Source organism: Opisthocomus hoazin, chromosome 3 (assembly GCF_030867145.1).
Source record: "Opisthocomus hoazin isolate bOpiHoa1 chromosome 3, bOpiHoa1.hap1, whole genome shotgun sequence".
Taxonomy (NCBI): domain Eukaryota; kingdom Metazoa; phylum Chordata; class Aves; order Opisthocomiformes; family Opisthocomidae; genus Opisthocomus; species Opisthocomus hoazin.
In genome coordinates this window covers 3110226-3131970 of record NC_134416.1, presented here as the reverse complement: position 1 = coordinate 3131970, position 21745 = coordinate 3110226, and the positions used below count along the sequence as shown (strand labels likewise).

Genomic DNA, 21745 nt, shown 5'->3' with positions numbered 1-21745 from the left:
TCTGTAATATCTTCCATTACAGCACTGGGAATTAGATCAGAAGGGCAATAAACATCATTGGCTCAAATGATCCAGTGGTATTTCAGCTTTCTCTGGCCAAGCAGTGAATGAGCTCTGATAACCAGCAGCTGCAGCAGCCACAGACTCTGAACAGCATTCCCACGGGACATCTGATTTAAGACATTCCTTAAGTAAAGGACAGTCTCTCTTTAAAAAGACCCAAAGTCCTGAATCACACGCAGAGAGACAAGGGAAAAAAAGAAGACAGTAAAAGAAGCAGCAGAACAATACCTCTTACTTCACCACTGTGCAAATGGATGCAGCAAAAGGGGAATGTCTTTAAATAACCATGTAGCTGCATAGCAGCTGCCTATGGGGTTAAAATATTTCTGACCACAAAAGAAAACAGCTATTACTGGGTACACACAAGCAAGAAGAACCCAGAATCTGGGTTTGACCACATTGATTCAATGCAGAGTGGTTGTTCCCTAAAAGAAAAAAAATGTAATTTAGCTCAACAAACAGTACCAGCTGAGCTGTTCCTAATTGTCCCAATTTACCTCCTCCAAGCAGCAATTCCTTATCTGAGCCATACGTCACTCTGTCCCCTCAGATCCAGAGAGCCCTGTGGTTCTCGGCAGCTGTGGCAATTGAGATGGGATGCACACGACGCCTGATTTTGCAAACCAGGGAGGTGAGTGGTGCCTGGTCCCAGCCAAGCACTGCTGCAGAGGATGCATTGGAGAGACAACAATCTTACATCTGACAGCCCCATGTACCAAACAGCATGTTTATAGCTCTTTGCACACTCTTTATGGCCACGCAGGAGCTCTCTAAGCTCATCTGATCTCCTGTCCAAGCCAAATCGTGATGTGTTTTGTTTTCTTCCCAGAAGCTGGGTTGCGACACGCTTTTACGAAAGACAACTCATCTTCCTGAAAGATTCCCTGTGATGCTGAGTCCCTCACCTCCCCCGGCAAGCTGCTCAGATGCTTAATTACCTTCTTTGCTAGGAGACTGTCTCTTACTTTAAGGCTGAATTTGTCTTACTTTCACTTTAAGGCACTGGGCCTTTGGATGGGCGACTTAAAAATCCCCCACGTGAGATGAACTGTCAGACATGCCTTTCCACAGAAAAGCTTTTGCCTGGTTTTCCAGCACCTGGATCAGTTTTGTGTCTCTCCTTTGAATGCTCTCCACTGTTTTCCTGTCTTGAAGTGGAACTGAACCCAACAGTACAGTGGTATCCCGACAGAGAGAAGATGACAGCTTCGTCTCCTTGTTCCTGCACAGGATCACTGCTGCCCTTTCTGTCGCATCTCTTTGCGCTGAAGCCAGTCTCCTTGGGTACTTTTTGGGTCATTGCTCCCCAGAGCAGAGCCTGTAGTTCTGCACACAGACCTTGCACGATCCAACCTCAGATGCCTTTCCTGACTCTTGGATGCACTGGAATAACTTCTGGTTGGGCTGTGACTACCTGGCCATTAAGCAACCTTCACAGTCTGCACACAAGTAACTTCTGCATGCTAGCGACTTGCCACACTGAAAACTCAAATGTTTCTTCTGCTTTTGTTTACTACGTGAATTCTCGCATGGTTTGCAGCCTTCGAAAGGAGGTTTCTGTGTTGTCTAGGTTGTTCATGCAAATATTCAACGGCACTGAACCAAGAACTGACCCTTACAGACCCAGCTACTAATGAAGACATGCACTGGTGATTACCTTTCAGCAGCTCCCAGTTTTAGCTTATCTACAGCTACCTACATTTCAAAGCTTAGGGCTGACATTTACTTCCATTGACTTCCCCCTTTACTCTTCCTTTGTAGAAGAAATTGTGCTATATTGCTTCTTTCTTTTTTTCTTTTTTCTTATTTTTTTTTAAGGAAAATATGGTTTTCTGTTTCTTTACCCTACTAAAAGAATCTTACTTGTCCCTCTGGTGTTGCTGGAATAGTGGCTTTCTGCGCATCAGTTTATAAATCCGTGGACAATTCCAAGTTTCTTTGTTTTGGATTTCTTACAATCCAGTTGTTGTTAAGCAAGTGCAAATCTTTTCTATGTAATTATTTTGTAAAAGGAAGATAGGACACAGAAAGACAGGTGAAAGGTTTTGCCAATGCCTGTAGATTTGATGAAGATTCAGATGGGGAAAGATTTCCCTCGCCTATGGGTGCCAGAAGGCCTAGGAGCAGCATGATGATAGGCAATCACCCTGCTACTCATTCCTGCATGGTAAACTTTGAGGGGCAGTATTTTCAAATGCCAGTTTAAACTTTTGCTTATTTAAACACCCGAGTCTTTTCCGGCTGCGGAAACACTAGGAACCCTTATCTATTTAGATGTCCAGTGTTCAGGGAAGTTCCTACAGAGGTCCTGGCTTTCCAGGAAGAAGAAGCACAAGTATGGGAGATCTGTCCTACCTTCTGGCCCCTCCTGACAGCCAAATTTCCTAGGGATGACAGATTTGTTAGAGTGTCTGGCTGGGCGCAGACATTTAGACATCCACATGAAAGGTTTGGCCTCTTTCCATCCACATTTATTCCTCAGAGGCTGGAGATACACACCAGTGCCTGGAAGCAGTGAACTGGATGGGATCATACACTGCCCCATGGATACACTATTAAAGGCCACTATGCCCCTGCCCAACTCTTACTGCAGTGCAGATTAAGTCAGGCTTTGAGGGGGAAAACAGAGGGGGTCTGGAAGGGCATGAAATGAGTTCTGTTTTCTCATGTCAGGGACATAAAATGGATCCAGGACCATTTTATTACTGGGATAGATACAGACTCTAAGTCTAATCACTTTATGGGTATGGGTCTGTATGGTTCGTAAAATGGTCTGATTTCTGGAGGAATAAATGTAGAATGGCTGTGAGGGGAGCTCAAGGGGCAGAGGATGGGGTCCATCAGCAGCAAGTGTCTTTGATGATATTTTTAAGTAATGGGGCCAACTCCTTCTGCACTGTATACACTTGTATTACCAGTGGCAAATGCAGTGGGGTTCACCACTCTGCAAACCTCCCTCAGTCCCCTTTAAAGCACATCTTTCCCTTCTTCTTCCCAGGAACAGCACTGTTCTGAACTCCAAAGTCATCTCCGTGACTGTAAAGCCATTTCCCCGGTCTCTCCTCACCCCCTTGGAAATTGAATTCTCCCACCTGTACAACGTAAGTCTTTCCTGGGAACGGGCACCATTCCACAGCTGTGTTTGCTTCTGCATGACAGGAATGTGCTGGTGCAAGGAAGGGGGCAGCTTTTCTGGGCTCCTGAGATCTCTTTGCCAGTGTGGGGCCCTTCAATCTCGCTTAACGCAGGTTGTCAAGGCACTCAGCTCCCACCCCTAGATTGGGCTGGTGTTGATGTCTTGTTGCTCGCTGCCAAGGATACTCTATGTGGGTCAGCCTTGCAAACCCAGCCTGCTCTGTGCTCCTTGCTCAGGCATAGCCAACGCAGGAGGAGGGTGGCAGCACTGATTGCACAGGGAACACGGGCACACTTGTCCCATATTCACACCATTTCATTGTGGGCGTGATCATGGGAGAAGAACTGTGCATTTGTTGAAAAATGGGCTATAAAAATGATCTTCTGTGAGGAGGGAAAGAGGGAAGGGAAAGGTTATTTCCATTCAAGCTTCCAGTGTTCTCAGATATTACTGGAGACATGAATATTACTGTTGCAATCAGTGCTTTAAAAGGCAGTCAAGAGATCCCCTCCAGGTTCGCCAGGTAAACCCTAAACAGATATATGTGATGGACATCTACATACCCCACGGCCTGTTCTTGTTGTGGGTTTCAGATGTCCTCCTGAGGCTCTGCAACATGAATATTAGATCTGTCGTGCCTTTGCTTTGGACTTTCTGGGAAGGATTTTCCAAAGTGTTCTAAGACAGCTGCAGCTGGAGTCACTGGTAAACCTCTTCCAGGGGGCTTTAAACACACCCAATTACCTTCTTCAGGGCTGTGGGTCTTCTGAGTAACATGTCCCAGAAAAACACATGCTGTATTTGATCCACTTTCCAGAAGGGAGCAGCAAAAGGACTCTGTGTGAGAGGAGGAAGAAAAGAAGAACAAAAGTAGATTGAGTCAGGCACGATGCAGACTCAAATCCTTCTGCTGTGGTGTTGATGCGGAACAAACTGAGCCCATTTTATTCTCACTTTCAAGCCAAGGGTGAAAGCAGCTGTTCCTCAGCTCTGTGACTGCCTGCCTTGAGTATCACAGACACATCATGCTTAGAGTAGTGGAACCTGTTCTACAGGACCTGCATATTTTATTCTAGTCGTTCCAAATACCCGATAGACAGCACGGCTCTGATTTGCTTCATTTTTCACTTTCTTCTCTCCCGGCAGGGAACCACCAACCAGACCTGCATCCTGTGGGATGAAACTGATGGGTGAGTTCTGTGGGTTTCTCTTTACTATCATGGGCCCATTTGTTTTTTGGGGTTAAATCATCAGTATTTTAGCAGTGATGTGTCAGTCTGTCACAGATGCTTGGCCTCTCTGCTTGTTTTTTTCTTGTGTCCGCCTTCATGCCTGGCAAAGTCCTTCACCCTGGTGGGTAGTGGTCCTTCCTTCACACAGATGCACCTCTGCTTAGTGCATTGCCTTTTAGTTGAACTGGGCCTTATCTTTAAAGATCTGCAATCAGATGTCATCAGTATAGCCCATGAAGGGCTCTGTGTGCCAGGAGCATCATGTGCACGTACCAGGAAATCATTTCTGTGTCTGAGCAGGGATGTTCACGTGTGCTTCTGCTCACACGGAGAGGTGTTTGCATTTTCCTTGGATGTTTTGGACCCTGGCTTACATTTTGCAAAAGTGGCCTCTAATTCTGACTCTTCCAATTTTGGATTTTCCCACATGAGGAATACGTGAGCTGTGACGGAGGACCGTGAAGTCATTCACAGATTGCCCTAAACTGAGCTCGACATAGCAAAGCTTGGCTGCCTTCAGTGCTCACCCCAAACTGGGCACCATAAAGGGGTTGTAAAATCAGAGTCCACTGTTGCAAATATGGCCTGCAGTGGCGAAGAACGTGTTGTGCTGGTTTAATATAGTAAAATGATTTCTGCAATGACTGGTGCTGTTCGGGAAGTGTCGAGTGATGTGATTGTGGTGAGCAGGGAAAAAAGAAATCTCAAGTTACCACAAAGAGTCTGGACCATAAATCCCATATGGGAAGCAGTTTTCAGGGAGTGTGCACCTGAGGAAAAAAATAAAGTACACTCTGAAAGTGTGGTCTTAAATCCTGAGTGAGCTTGACAAGGATACAAAGTGTTTGATTTAATGGTGGTTTTACTTCATTGACTTCTGTATCTCAGTTTGAGGACCAACCTGACTTCTTTTCTGCTTACAGTCAGTTTCTTTTCTTGAAATCTCATGTATTTGGCACATACTTCTGCATTTATTATTTATTATCATTATCTGCAGCATCTGAAAAATGATTCTTTTCTTCTATTTTTATGCTCCATTAAGTAGCATATACAGACATAGACAGACAACATATTTGCAGCCTGCTTACCATTCTTGTTGGTCTGTGATTAAATTGGCATGTACGAGTGGATCCAGAGCAAAGTTGAAGGACCCAGAGGGAGTCTCTTCTTGGGAAATCATGCCAATGTCATAGCCCAGGGCAGAACTTGTCCCTGTGGATTGTAGTGAAAATTGCTCCGGCATTAGAAGATGGTTGGGATGTAGGAGCAAGGTCAGCCTCCTGCATGCTATGCTGACTTCACACATCAGGATGCAAGTGATCCTTCAAGAAATTAGTAAAATCAGATTTTATTTTATTACCTATGTGACAGAGAGTAGACTGAATCTGTAGGTTAGCCCAGAATAGAGGGTTGTCTATAGGTGGGCAGACTCAGGAGGAGGCTTGGATAGGAGCTGGCCTGCTCTGCTAAATCTGTTGTCTCTACACGCTGGAGCAGTATTAAAGCACTTGTATACAAATCCATTTTTTGGCAAGTAAAGGCAGAAGTTGGAACCAACATCTTTTCTGGTCTGCACACCATCTTGTTGTTCTTGGCTTTCTAGTTTCTTGAGAGAGGGCTACGTCCAGAAGAATGGAGGTGTTTCCTTGCTGTGCTCAAGAGCTGGATTTAATTACCTGTAGTCTGAGTGAGAAAAGAGCTAAATTCAGTTTGCACATGGTTGGATCTGAGGGAGAGTGATGGCATTCAGGCTGGGTACATATCTGTCAGAGCTGGCACTGTAAGGTACCTGGTATGAGAAAGATGAAAGGTTGCCCAGTTCTGGATGTGGCTTGAGAAGCTTGAATGCCATTGCTTATCCGGAGGCAAAACAGTGCCCATTTCAGCGTAGCCACCTCTGCCTTGTCCTGGGAGATCTGGCTGCTCCATGTACTTGCTTCATAGGTCTGGCATCTTGTTCAACTGCCTGTCGTCTCTCTGGGAGCACGGGGTGTTAGGAATGCTTTCAGTCTGTAATGCTTGCAACTGCACGGTATCAAAGGATGGGCTCGTAGCTAAGAGCTGAGCAGGCAATTTCTTGGCACCGACGCTGTGGTTCAGTTGTCAAGGATAGTTTCCAAAACCTCCGCAGACTGGTTGTGCAAATGTTGCTGCTGAGACTCTGCTTTCTGTGCACGTTGGGGTGTGTGTGTGCACGCCTGCAAGTCTTTTCAACCAACATTTGCAATCTCTAGCAGTTGAAAAGTCAAAAATGCTGATGTCAGCAGATTGTGCTAGGGGATGTTCCAAAGCTAAATCCAGTCCTGTGAGCTCTGGTGACAGGAGCTCCAAAGCTGTTTGCGCGACATTGTAAAGCTGATTTGCTACCACTGCTGCCTCCTGGGAAAGTCTTATGAAAGGCAGACTATGCAAACCCTATTCTCCAGGTCTGAATGCTCACCTCAAGGTTGAACGGCACTCTGCAGTTCTCAATGGTTTCGTGTCACAGTTTTGGATAATTGTTTCCCGTTTGGAGCAAGGATTTTTAGGTTACACACTGGCCCTTTTTGCTGCCTGGTATATGGGAAAGATCATGACTGGTGACTATGCAGGAAACCCTGAGATTCAGCCTTATTTATACAGGTTCGCCTCTTCGCTCCCACCTTCTCCTTCCTGCCACTCCTCTCTCTAAATTGGAGATTTTCCCATAGATCAGTCTCATAAGATGGTTCTACAAGTGTGTTAATCTCATTTCCCAACTCTGACCAATTTAATGGCTTTACAGCTTCATTCCTCCACCCTATCATATCCCCTGTACAATGCAAGCCAGTCTGCCATGGTGTTGCTTGCTCAAGAGACACTGCTGTCTCTTAAGCTTGTTCTTTTGCAGGCTTTCCATGATCCTGCTCCAGGGCTGGCTGGCCAGGGGGACCTTCCCTATGTTCACAGTCATCCATCTGAGGTTGCGGATCTTGAGGATCCAAACTCAACCTGATTTCAGTGAACCAGCCTCTGGATTTAGCCCCTTGCAGCCCATGTAAATGAACAGGTACAGAGGCAGGAAACTCAAAGCAATCCTCACATGAGAGCTCCTGCCTGTTACTGCAGCCATCTGAGCTTTCAATCCGATCCAAAACATGCCACAGCCCTTTAAAGGCCACTTAAAATCCATGGGCCGTGAAGGGCTGAACTGTAAAATTGCAATTAGAGTAGACAATTATCATGTGGCCATGCGCTTCCTCCAAGACAGACATGTTGAACAGAGTATTTAAAAAAAAAAAAAGAGGGAGAACCCCCGAGTGTTCATTCATTTGCATTTAGATAGATATTTAAGCTTGTAATATTAATAATGGATTTTTGATTTATTAATCCCAGCCCCTTTGAGTGATTGTTAGATTCGTGGGTGGCACCTCTCCATCTCTATTTTCTTCCTCTTGCCCCCAGCTCCTTGAGTTATGAAATAAGAGGGGAGAAGATCAGGGACTAATTTCTGTTGTGTTGGGTGCTGCAAGTATGATTAATGAGCTTAGCACTGGCTGGGTAAATTGAAAGTTGAAATCAGAGAATGATTTGGGATTCTCTGGCTCTCCTCCAAGGGTATTCATCTGGAGTAATTATTAGCTGCTTAACCCTGCTTAAGTTACAACCCAGGTGGAAGCTGGTCTCCTACTCCCTCTTTCTCCTGCTGGGACAGGACAGAGAGAGTTGGTGGATGCAGTTATCTTAAGTGCTTTCATGTTCTTGTACATCACCAGATTTATACTTCTCACCTGCCTTGCTCTAGTACACAACAGGGATGCCACGTGACAAGGGGCATGGGTAGACAGTAGCCAAAATTTGTTGTTAGTGGCGGCAGCATTGCTTCATGTGTGCAGCAGAAGGTGCAGGGCTAGTTAGTGTTATAGAGTAGTCCCGCTGCCCCATGGGGCTGACAAATCTGTGTAATCAGACCTCCAAAGCTTGGTTTTGGCATTCTTCAAGCATGGGATCAGGTCAAATGATGAGGACTGTTGTGAGATGAAAAGGAACAGTCACAGGCCATCAAGTGTCTGGAGAGACAACATGAGATTAGGCTGACTGATAGATAGACCCACAGCCACAGGTGAATGCTAAACCTCCCTCCACCATGCCCTGCCTTTGTGACAGCAGGGACCAAGCCAGCCAGCTGGGTCTTGTATTTTGGCTCATGGTGTGTGAGAGAACATCGTGCCATACAGATGCAAAATCCAAACCCGTACATGCAGGGGGTGGGATCCAGCAGGTCTGAATTGACAGGGAAATTCTCATCTCACAGGGAATGCTTACTCTTAGAGGATCTGCCTGGCTCCAACTACCAACTATTCTCTGCTTCTCTGTCTCCAACAGGAGCATTATAATGACTAGGCATTATAATAACTGGTCTTAAAAGGCCTTCCAAACTTTCAAAAATATTTGCATAAAAGCGTTATGCTCTTGGAAGAGAAAGTGCCTTGGGAGCCTGTGGTTTTGATTCAAGGACACTCCTACCTTCCCTTGGGAAAGATCATCTGTTCCAATAATTAAAGCCTTTAACCTATCTTACTTAGGAAATGCAGACCTCACTGTTTAGGAAGATGCCCCCCGCCCAGCAAGGTTAAGCATGGGGAAGAAGACAAACAGTGCAGCTGCTAGCAGGACAAGGCTAAATCACATCCTCCTGGCTCTGGGCTGGATCTGATGCCCAGCTGAGCTCAGGCAGGAATCTCCCCTGAGGATTCGCAACAGTCCAAAGCGCTGTTTTATAACGCTGCCAGACAAAGCAGACTATCAATCTGTCCCTGTTTGGAAACTTACAGGATCCCAAAATATAGCTCTCAGACACTGAGGACAGTCCTGCTCATGGGATCTTTTCAGACAGGGTCTGCTTGAGGTGTGGGATGTGTATTGGTCCTTCAAGCGATGGTTGATAGAGCCGTGTGGACCAAAAGCTGGCAGAACCGAAGGTGATCACACAGAATTGCAATCCACAGGGAGAGCTCTGCAGTGTCACAGTAAGTTTATGGGAGTGTTTTTCTCTGAGAACAACTCAGAGAAGCCTCAAAAATGTACTGGAAGTAGATATTGCCTGTCAGGCACCATAATTTTTCCATAAGGTAACTGGGCTCTTCGGGGTGTTTATGTTCCAGACATCCCATGAGTCTTGCAGTGCAGCTGCTTTGCCTGAAATTCCTGTTTTCAGGGTAGGATGTCCAGTGTCTAATCTACAGATTCCCAAGCTGTCCAAAACTCTTGAGTGCATGTCCTACACAATTAGAGGAAAGTTGTGCACTGCTACACAGGGCAAAGCAGCATGAGGAACAGGACACGGTGTAGGCTCCATGGGCTTTGCCCTACTTGTTGAAAGCCTCTGATGCACTGGATAAAGTCAGGTAGTTTTCTGTGATTTCTGGCACTTCAATGCAATCACAGTCTTGGTGGTTACTCACCGGTTTCTTTTGCAGGGCATGTGTAATAGATCCATTTCTTCCACTACTCCCTGCCACCAGAAGAGTGTCACAGAGTAGGAGTCATATCTATAGCATCCCATGGACACTTTTTGCTCATCATATCAGTTGTCCCATCTCCCAGTGCCTGTGTATTGAAGAAAAATTTTCTAAAGACAGGAAAAATCTTCCCCTTTCTTCTGTCCGTCACCTAGTGTATCAACAGCCCTGACAGAGCTGTAGATCAAGTGGTAACACAGCTTGCCTATGCTGACAAAGATGGATGAGTCCCTTCATACACAGACAGGGAGGGAAACTGTTGCATTCCCAAAACCCTGTGAGAAATCTGTGCACTTCTCTCTTTTTTAGACCTATACATGACGTATTATACATTTTTTGCTGCAATGATCCAGCTGGCTGGGGGGGAACAACATTGCCAGCGACATGGCCTTCATGTGATCCCACGCAGGGTGTCAATGCTGGGATTTGCAGTACCCCTGTTCCAGCTCCATTGCCCTTAACTGCATCTTCAGTTTTAGCTCCAGCTGCACTCTGCCTTTCCCGAGTTGTCCTGTGGAGGTGTTGAGGGGAGGTCTGTGAAAGAAGACAGTGTTGTGCTTGCAAAGCCTGTCTACACAGGGGCACGCAGGGAGGTTAGTCTGAATATTCCCATTAGTTCCCCTGTGTTAAACCCAGTTAAAAGTACCCCCTAATTCAGCCTATCTGACTGCACATGCAATGTGCAACCAGGCAGATTGGATTACGGTCCCATGAGTCCCTTTTTAGCTCTGGATGAGAGCAGACAAAACAGAGCTAACGCAGTGAAACCCAGTCACACTTCTAGAGCCTGAGGGTTTAGCTTCCCTGCTCAACCCGGTCTCTGGGGCTGCCGGAAACACCAAGCAGGACTGCTTCCAAGGGACTACCTTCCCAGGCATCTGCCTTACCCTGAGGTAACCTTTTCCTGGAAACACTTTGTCACCTGGACTTCCAAGTGTTGCAGGAAAGAGGTGGTCCAGTTCCCGGTTAGAACAACGCAGCTGGCACGAGGTACCAGCAGACCACAGGGCTGTGCCCATCGCCATTCGAAAGAGGAGTCACAGGTCTTTAGCCTTTGCTGAGCTACTGCTCAGCAGTCAGCATTGTCTGTGGGACTGGAAAAGCAGGAGCTGGCTTCTTCTTCAGTGCATTTCACAGCACAGGATATAGGAAAAGCTGAGAAGCACAACACAGGGCTTCTGCTGCCCACCAGCAGAGCATGATTTAATGGCTTTCGACAGGAGGGAAAGGAGGAGAGGACAGAGGATTCAGGGGCTCTGAATCAAATGCTCCAGCTTTTCACTCATTTTCCTAGTAAAGGGGTCAGGAACATGGATGAAATAAATTAGTTCTCTTTACAGAACTGACAGAAGCCAGACACTGGGAAGGGGCTCTGGGTTCAGTGGGATGATTCCCAACCTCAGCTCAGCGCTGAGTATGCACTGTGAGCCAGAGCACCGTGAGGTTCAGGATGGCTTGTATGTCCACACACGTGTGTGTGCTATGTATTCATATAAAGGCACATGTGCAAAATATGTGCAAGGATATAAAAGGGTGAATGTGTGGAAATAAGTGCCTACATGTGCACAATGTATGTTTATATGGACGCAGGATGCAGATATGTTTATAGGCATGCAGGACTGTGTGAGAGTGCATGCAGGGGGATATGCACACACAAGCCTCTGCACAGCTTGCTGTGCGTGCCAGACTGGGGATGCACATTTTGCCTGCATCCCTGCCTGGTCTCTTTATTTACAGCTGTTTGCTCTGAAGCCACGATGCCCTTTACTTGCGTTCCCTTTGTGGAGGGAAGGGGATACATTTAGCAGCCACGTGCCCTTCTGTGGCCATCGGCTGTGGAGGTGGCAGGCTGCTGAGGGCTTTCAGTGGCACGTGGTGGAAGTCCAGCTTGACTTCCAGGTTGCATGAAGTGACTCCAGGCTCACTCCTTGGTGCGCTTCTGATGCATTTCACTTGGTGCTTGTCTGTGTGGTTCTGTGTGGTTCTGTATGTTCTAAGAACGTAATAACACAGTACAGGCATCTGTATGTGCTGGTGGAGAGCTCTGATTCATGGCTCCAGGCTTTTAAGTGAGGCTGGGGAAACTTGAAGCCCACCCTTGGTGTGCGCTAACTCCAATGACTCAACAGCCGACAGGGTGCAGCTTTGAAGAAACCTCAAGGCAGGCTCAGGTGCACGGAGGAAAGACAAACATCTGCACTAGCAGGTTGCTCGTCACCCTGTGTGTAAAATTCAGAGTAGAGTCACTGTACCTCCATGGACTTCTTTGCTGCATTGATTTTATTCTCCCTTTATGGGTGCAAGAAAGCCTGTCTGGATCCAGAGCAGGAATTCCCAAATGGTCCTGCCTCTAACCCTGCAGATCATAGCACCATCCTGAGGACAGCAGGTCTGTATCCTCTGAAGCATTGTTCAGGTTTGCTGAAAGCTGAAGGCTGCAGAGCAGTGTGTGCACGATGTGAGGACAGTGTATCATGACCACAAATGTCTCAGGGCCACGGTTGTCCAATGCACAGACCATCAGCACTAGGTAGATGCTCAAGCAGGTGATGTCCTCTGTGTCTCTGTTAAGAACACAAGAAAAAGTTTCCCCATCAAGCTTCTTTTCTTAACTTGCTTGCAAGCCTGTTCTTTGCTCAACTTCCTTGCAAGGCTGAGGCAAGTTGAGATGAACATCTGAAAATACTTAATGTTTTAATTAATCCATGAACTATACCAGCATGCAAGCCAGAAACACAACAGTACCCACCATAATCACAATAATTTTAGACTGACAAAATTTGAGGGGCTTAGTATTTCTTAAAATCTCTTGACAACCATGTAAGTGTTTATTGTTTATTTTTACCGAATCACAGAAAGGTAGGGGTTGGAAGGGACCTCTGTGGGTCACTTAGTCCAACCCCCCTGTCGAAGCAGGGTCATCTAGAGCAGGCTTCACAGGACCTTGTTCAGGCGGGTCTTGAATATCTCCAGAGAAGGAGACTCCACAACCTCCCTGGGCAGCCTGTTCCAGGGCTCTGTCACCCTCAGAGGAAAGAAGTTCTTCCTCGTCTTCAGATGGAATTTCTTCTGCTTCAGTTTGTGTCCGTTGCCCCTTGTCCTGTTGCTGGGCACCACTGAAAAGAGTTTGGCTCCATCCTTCTGACACCCACCCTTCAGATATTTATAGACATTTCTAAGGTCCCCTCTCAGCCTTCTCTTCTTCAGGCTAAAGTGGGTCTCTTGTCTGCTTTGTGAATCAGCCACTAAAAGGCACCAGCACATAGTCCATAGCCCCTGAGACGGATTGCCTCGTAGTGGCGATCCTAAATGGGGGGCAATATTGCCCCTTCCAGTCCAAGATACCTTGCAGAGCTCTTCACCATGATGGGAGCCCATGGGAAATGGTCAGGGTGCAGAGACGGGTTTTTGAGTCCATGTCATTCCTCAAGAGTGGCTGGGACTGATAGATGTGAGGGAAAAATGCTGAGAACTGGCACGCTGCAAATAAGGACGGGGGAAGTTTGCCACTATTTTTGAAGAGGAAAAAAGGACTTGTCTTCATTTTCACCTGACTGTTTGTGCACTGCACTAGGAGATGAAATGTTCTGATAAAACCTAGCAGCAAAAAGAGGACACTGCCTGGGATACAGCCTTCATCTAATGCTGAACTTTCTGTGTGTCTGGGCAAATCAGTGTAAGCTTTGTGCCTCAGTTGTCCCTGAATTTACTGTGCTAATAACATGAGACAGCTCCTCTAAATGTCATGAAATCTAGGCGTCAAGAGCTCTATTAAGTGATAATAAGTAGCAAAAATAAGTATTATTATTTGTCACTGAAAACTGATTTTCTAATCACGAGCTTTATAATTGAACTCGTCATCCGTGTGAGATGAGCTCACATCATGTCAGCTTCGCCCATCATGCCTCAGTCGTGTGAGCTGCAGCGAGTACCCCAACGTGAATTTTAGTCTTCATGAAGTGGAATGGGACCAGGGAAGCTCAGGGCAATCACTGCGAGACTGAGCACGCGATGGCACGGGACACCAGCCTGTGCATCCCACCAGCTCTCTGAGCTAACGGTGGCCTCTCAGCCACGTGGCAGATCAGATTAGCAAATGCATGCAACATCCAGCCCACCCTGACGACTGGCTTGATGTGGAGCACAGCATCTTCCCCTGCTGCAGGGTGAACCGATGTCTTGTAGACGAGCTGCTGATGGAGTGGGAAGAGCAGGGGCAAGAAGACCCACAGGACAGGCAGCGCTGAGCCCTCCTGGAAGGCAGTGGGCAAAGCTCTCCTCCTGGAGAGCACAGATCCTCTTTGCTCTGACCATTGGATTTATTTGGATCCACTCTAACCCTCAGTCAGGAGCTGCAGAAAGAAAAGTAACTGATGCAGCAAGGCCAGAAAGCCCCATTACACCAAGTATAATGATTTTCAGACTTGTCAAAGCCCTTTCCAGGGTTTTGCAAATACTTTGATTCAATTACAGTAATGACCCTTTGGAAGATGCGTATTAATCTTCCGGAGCTGCTCTCTGCTTAAGGCCAGAACTGCCTCTCCAGGTGGTTTAATGTGCATGTGCAGTAGTGGTGGGATGCTAAGTCAGGCAAAGGATTTGCTACCCGTTTCTGATGGAGAGCCAGGGAAGAAATTCACCCCCTGCCAGAGTCTGGTGCCTGGCAGGGTTGCTCTAAGCTTGACCCAGCAAGAGCATAGATCTTCCTGGGGAAAATTGTCTGCAGATGTAAGGACAGTCTTTCTTACTGTTGTGGATAGAAGCACAGGCAGCAAACTGTGTGGGAAGTACATCAGTCTTCCTCACTTTTGGTGATGTATCCAACCTACCACCAGCTAGCCAAGGAGACAAAAACAGAGAGGGTCATAATTGCACACATGAGCTATGGACTGCCCTCAAAAACCTAACTGCTGTCATTTGCAGGTGGGGAAGGAGAAACTGAGCGAGTGATTTATCCACTGTCACCAAGAAGGAGCAGAGCTGAGCCACAACTTAGGTCTCCTGTCCCGTCTTACGGCTGTGCTGGTGGCTCTGAATAAAAGTTATTTATGTCTTGTACTGGGACAATAGGAGCCCAGAGGAGACAAGGATCCAGGAGAACCCTACTCTTTTTTTAGCTTTGAATTTTATTTATTCATTGGTGGGTTTAGCTCGCATGTCAAGTCTCAACGAATGCTGAGCATCCTTCAAATCTCATCAAGGCTTCTGATAGCTTAAAGGGCGTTCCACAGGATTTGGCCCAGCGATTATCAATATGTATGTGAATTTTTTTTCCAGTTTTGACTTTAATATGAGGCTGGGCCACAAGTGCTGCGAAGGGCTGTTTTGCGGGTCTTTTGGCTGTCAGATGGGGTATCTTAGTCTTTTATTTTCCATATGGGCCCAAATGAAAGCTACAGTAATATATCACTGCGACTGGGAAGTCTGTTGTGTTCAGGCAGACCTTTTCCAGTCCACGTGTCCCATGCATTGATCAAAACTGTGCTTGAGAGTTTGCCAACATTTAACAACACTTGCCAAGAGCCAGTCTAGTTACTGCTAGTGATGAGCAAGGCAGAGCACTGCAATGCAAATACTTAAAATTCAGGCAGTTTCAAGAAAAAACTGTCTCCAGAGCTGCTGCATATGAGGCAATGCAAGGAGAACAGAGGAAGCTCCCGGTGTCTAATATTACTGCAGGATCTGGGTCCTGGATGGGAAAATTATCCTTCAGCTGCAGAGTTACCTGGAGGGAAGGGATTTTTAATGCCTAAGGTGTAATTTACACATGCCAGCGCATGGGGAGCCAGCTTGAGTGCAGTGATAGGAAAGCCTGTAACACACACACAGAGATGCGGCTGCATTGCAGCCCTAGCATCTTTGCAGTCATTAAAGTTGCAGTGATTAGTCCCAGCAGAGAATCTGCAGTCCATCCCCAAGAGAAAACAGCTTCAGGTGGTGTGGGAGATTCAATGTGCTTGGACTGAGACTGCTGTAACAGGGGAGAGGAGCAAACAACCTGCAGCTCAGAGCTGACATTGGCTGAGCATGATGGAACAGGCACACAGGAGACCCTTGTGCCCACACAAGGAGTGGTATGGAGATAATTAAAAGAATAGAATTAAAAGACTAGACTAGACTAGATTAGACCAGAATAGAACAGAATAGAATAGAATAGAATGTTTTCAGTTGGAAGAGACCTACAACGATCATCTAGTCCAACTGCCTGACAATCTCAGAACTGTCCAAAAGTTAAAGCATCTCATTAAGGGCATTGTCCAAATGTGTCTTAAACACTGACAGGCTTGGGGCATCGACCATATCTCTGGAAAGCCTGTGCCAGTGTTTGATCACCCTCTCTGTAAGGAAATGTTTCCTAATATCAAGTCTGAAATGATGGGGAGGTGCATCCTATCACAGTGTTCTCAGGAGTACTATATTTGTGGGACAAAAATTGTTTTGGTTTCTTGCATGTAGCTATAAAAAGAAATCCCCACCTCCACTCCCTCTTCTTGAAGGCTGATGCGTTTCTCTCCACTTATGCATCGGCATCTCAGAAGTATTGTTAGAAAAGGCATCTCCCAGCTTCCCAGTTAATTTCCACCCAATTCATTCAGTTTACAAGTGCAAAAGATGCTTTTGCTAATTACCAGCTCTGCTGGCTCCTCCTGGGATCTGGGAAGCAGCTGAGATTGTCCTGCCTGTTACATCTTTAGCAGCAGTAAAGAGCTGTTGCCGCAGTCTGTTAAACAGGACTTACATGACTCCTATTACTGTCATGCCTGAATATTTCACAGCCTTCAATGTGTTGTTATTGCAACTAGAGCTGAACAAAAAAACTCCTTTTCTAGGTCACTTACAGTTCTGAAGTCTCTTTAACATTTGCCTTTACCCATATTAATGTTTTAGGAGAGTTTTGGTGAATAACATAGACAGGAGAAAGCACTGTCGGTCAAACGACAAGTGTCATTTTGCTTCAGAGGCTTTCACGGTTAAGATGGTTTCAAAATGCAGCAAAACTGACAGTAAATCTCAGAACATTTCTGCTGCTCTGAAGCTGGAGCCACATAGCGACCTGCTCTCGGGTCCCCTGAACACAGGACTTGCAAGGAGCATTTTTGTTCTCCTGGCCTCTCTCCCAGGAAAGTTATCAGAAGAGGCGGCCAGGGAGCCCCCGGCTTGTGAGCAGTACTCCTTCACTCTGACATCACTTGTCATCTCAGGAAAGAAAGAAAGATCAAGCAGGAGGATGGAGTGGGAGCTGTCACAACCACTGCAGGTTTCCTGCTCTGTTCTGTTACCCTTGGGCAGGTGAAGGCTGGGACCAGCAGCTTCATCACTATGGTCCTAACCTACCTGTCTACTCACTGTTCAGTGTGTGTGTAAGGCATTGATTCACAAGCCAGCAATGTTGGCAGAGACATTTGGATGGGTTGGCAAGAATACAGCAAGCCTGTACCAGCAGACATCTTAGAGCTGTGGTTTTCAATCTTTTTTTTTCCTTCAGGACCCCTGAGTGTCAAACTAAAAGTCCAAATCAACTTCATCCCCTCTACCACACATGCTTGTACCCCCTTTGATCTCCAGACTGTCTCCTGCCAACTGGCTCTCTTTTCCCAATGGCTTCAGAAACTTTCTTCTCTGCAAAATCTCTGCTGTTTACTCCTTAGAGTAAAGCTGAACAACTCCTATTTCTATTGCCGATGCTCATTTGCTTCTGTCCTCTGGACATTCCACTCTCCTCCGTTTCCCAGATGGGATGGAGAGACCTGTAGCAGGAGGAATCCCCCTTATTCATCTTCTGCAAGCTCAGGCTGACCTCCTCCTACTGAGACTCCTGGCTCCAGGTGCCAGCTTGGCTTTTGGAGACAACACCCTGGCAACGTGCAGCTCTTCTGAGCCAGAGCATAAAAGCTTCCTGCTGGGATTCTGCATTTCATCTGTGGTGGTGATACTTGCTGGTTTATTCCCAGGTTCCTTGCCTCCCCTGGGCCTGAGGAAAGAGATTATCAGGAGGGCTGAGTGCATTTTGTTTGTGTTGGCTTAACACCTGAGATACCAGTGAGTCTCAGTGGGAGCTACAGACCCATTCCTGCTCCCTCCGGGCTCTGTGGAAAGCTGAGTGTCACAAGTCAGTGCCTTTGACTAGCAGGAGCCTGTTCACATTCTGCAAGGACGTTGCAGCGCGAAACCGGAGCCCGAGGAATATGCACAGGTCTGCAGGAGGTGCAGAAGCAGGGCTTTAGTAATCATTCTGCCAAGGAAGAAGGCAGTGATAGATGTGTTTGGCACTGGCGCGTGCGCGTATTATTGTTGGGCAGATTGGGGTGGATGGATCGACAGGATAAGAGGACACTTCGCCCCTAGCGAGGACTGCACCTTCTGCTGTGTGAGCGGCATTTTCTGCAATGAAGGTCATTCCCGATGCTGCAAACCACAGACAGGACACCACAGACATTTTTCGGTATAAATTGCTTTAGCCAGCACAGTCATCGTTTGTGCTGCCTTATAATTGGCAGGTATTTAATTAGCTGAGGAGTATTTCCACATCTCCCTATGAAGTGGGAAGTTAGAAACTCCCTATCGGGTGAATACTCTCTGAGTCCCTCCAAAGCCTGTCACTGCAACTCAGCTTAACATCAGCGCACAAAATACATCAGACACTTCAGTGCAAGTCTGCACAGATGCTGCAACATCTGTCCGATTTGGAAAAATTGGTTGGCTGAGGGTAGGGGTGTTGCTGGAGGCGTGAGATGAAGTCCGCTGTCTGGGTTTCTTGGGGAACATTCTGTCCTTTGTGTTGCCCAGATGAAGGAGATAAGGCAGCATGGGGAGGAGGGAGGAGAAAGCTTAATGAAGAAGTGTTGCTGGGAAGAGAGAGATTTCCACCAGCCTGCACCTCTGCAAGCCATTTTCATTAGCAGAAAGTGGGTTTAAAAGGTTTTGATAGCAATCCCTCTTTGCACGAGTTCCAAGGGGCCGGCAGAGTGTTCGGTTACCAGCGTAGCTTTGGTTAAATGCGTTTTCAGCAGCAAAGCTGGGAAATGACTCCCCCTCCTCCCCCGTGACCTGCTTTCCTGAGAAAAGCGCAAGCAGATCCATGTCGCTCCGCTCAGCACTTGCTCCTTACTCCTGCTCTTTGCAAAATACCAGAGTGCTATGTCTGCGGGTTAGGGATGTCTTTTCTCCCAGCCAGATCTATCGGCAGGGGAAAGTAGGAATTAAAGCAGACCCAACAAGAGTCACACTGTCTGCACAAAACCACTGGCCTTGCACGGCGGGGAAATCTTCCAGCAGGAAAACCTCTGCCAGCTTTGTAGGTCTGGAGCTTGATTTGTGTTTCGACCTCCTGCCAGTCCAGCCAGGCTTTTATCAGGCCAGAGAAGGGAAGTTTGCTCCACTGCTTCCCAGTTTCACTACAATCCAGAGCTTTGCTGTCAGTGGCTTTCTGCATCCCTGCATCCTCTCTGCTGTCATGCGTGTCGAATTGTGACAAGGTAGCATTCCCAGCAGTGTGGCTTGGGGCTGAAAGGGAATCGATGAATCCAGCCGCCTCTCTGCTTGCTGCTCCGTTCCCAGCAGAGCAGCGTGGTTCCGCTGAGGGTTCTCCCCCTCTCCCTGATTGATCTGGGTCCTGCCCACCAGGGAGCTGTTTACATCGACCCCCGTGGTGATAAACCATCTGATCAGCACTCGGGAGGATCGGGAATAGGATGTTCAAGGAGAGGGGGCAGCGCAATCTTAAACATCAGCATTTATTTATTAGCATTTATTTAGCCACTAGCGCACCAGCCCCCTCACTGCATTAGCATCGTCGTTATTTCCCAGACCTTTCCTCCTCTTCTGCTAATGTAAGTGTAAAGCAAACCCTCTAGTAGATTCCTTTATACACCCACATAAGTCAAGTCAGAAATCACACTTGTCCCACTGGGGTGGGCTTTTGTGGTTTGCTTTACATTTTATTTACCCCCTCCCTCCCAAAACCTGTAACAAACCAGCATATAATGTGAAAGGACATCTACAGTGGCTACAGATGCAGAATAACGATGAGGAGGCAGTAAGCAGCGATGCAGCATCCCTGAATCAGGATCCAAACGACCTTCAGAAATGAGCAGATGCCGCTTTCCGAAATTTGAACTGGGAACAAGGGAGGCATTCCACGCATTCAAGGGGCTGTTAGCGCCGCTTCTCTCGGCTGCTCCGCTTCCCTGAAATGCTCATTTTGCAGACTGCAGAGGAAAAAGGAGGCCAAAGGGAAAGGAAGGATCAAAGGAAAGCACTGGCAGAGAAAAAAGTGCAGCTAGCTGAACTCACACCTACTAAACCTTCTCGTCCACAGAGCAGCATCGCTGTGTGTGTGTGCCTGCCTCTTGCTGCTGTCGCCTGTCTCTCTGAACTCCTCATCGCTCCTTGGGCATGATTCAGAGCTCACTGGTGAACAGCTGTAGTCTTGAAGCAGGTCTTGATTTTGGTTTTAGTGTTTCTCTGAGTTTCTGACCATGGGATAATTGTACTGGTATTAGCTAGGCTCGGAGCTCTGTCTGTCTGAGGAGCAGGGCTGGACGGTAACAAACACAGCCATAAGTAACCTGCTGTCATTGTGGTCTGTACAGCCACTACCAACTCTGTAATGCCAAGAAGAACCTTATCAGTGTGTTTTAAAGGTATGATAAAAACAATTCAGGGTTTTAAAAATGTTAATCCCACTACGACCTCCAGTTCCTCCGCCCCTCTCCTTACACTTAAGAAAAAAGGATCTTACGTGCTCCATTGTAAAATGTGAGTTGCTTATGCTGAAAGGAGGTGGCAACGCAGAAGTGACCTTTCTCCCGGCAATCCCAGAGCGCTGTGAAATGCTGCAAACACATCATGTGCCGTGATGGCACAAGTATCTTCAGTGCCCAGCGGCTGAGCCGAAGGGTGACTTGATTCACCTGCTTGCAGTTTGATGGAGATTTTTGCAAAGCTTTCTTGCTTTTGGCTGCAAAGAAGCAGATGTGAAAGGTGCGATTCCACCTCGAGCTCACCCACCATCCCTTTGGAGTTATTTGGCAAGTGATAGATTAAGAAATGCTCAGTGAACAGAGAGCCCCAAAGGGTTCAGCAGCTCCCCTGGATTCAGGATAATTTAAAAATACCCCAAGAATTTGCTTGTACAGTGCCAAACCCTTCTCAGAGGATTTCTCGCACCCTCTCCCCTCTGCCTCAGCCAACACATGACTTTCTGTTTTTTTTAGGGTGATTGTCTTTGCTCTCCTTTTAATGCTCTTTTTCAGCTGGAAACGCTGGAGCGTGAAGCCATCCACAGTTCCCAGGTCCAGCTATATCTGTTACTGTGATCCAGTTGCATCTGTGAGGACTTTATTCTTAGGACATTTGTGGGGGCTTTGCTAAGTGCATTGAAGTAATTTGTACCTTTAAAGGACTGCATCTCCCTGTTGGTTACAGTTAATCTTTAATCCAGCATCTTCATCTTTGCCTGAAGCACCTTAATTTGGCTTCTTGATTTAATTTCTTTTACCGTCTGCTACCTCCTCCTATTCCCAGCCCCTCTGTCATCTGCCTGATTTATTTTTCATTGTCTCTTTATTCACTAGCCCTGCTCTCAGCCATTAAAATTTTCTGATTTAGGTTTCTGAGAAGCAGCGTACCCTGGAGCTACTGTTTTGGTGGTGAGAGAGCCATCCTTCTTCCCAGCCTGGCCCTGGGGCCTCCCTTACTCTTCAAGACAGGACCGGGACATTGGCAGCAGTGTTTGTTTGCTGTTTTGCAAAGTGCTGCTTATAGGTAGAGAAGAGGCAATCTGTGTCTCTGTCCCTGGCTTTGCTATGAAAAGTTGAGTAGAGCATCAAGAT

At 46.9% G+C, this 21745-nt stretch overlaps 1 protein-coding gene across 14 annotated transcripts in view; it reads left to right on the top strand.

Moving 5' to 3' along the window:
• ADGRB1 (adhesion G protein-coupled receptor B1) overlaps positions 1–21745 on the top strand; it is a 289625-nt gene that overhangs the window by 164298 nt on the left and 103582 nt on the right. For all 14 annotated transcript variants that reach the window (XM_075415464.1, XM_075415468.1, XM_075415463.1 and 11 more), the window contains 2 exons: positions 3062–3164; positions 4346–4389. In XM_075415464.1, coding sequence (XP_075271579.1) covers positions 3062–3164; positions 4346–4389 — 147 coding nt within the window. The remainder of the gene's footprint in view (positions 1–3061; positions 3165–4345; positions 4390–21745) is intronic.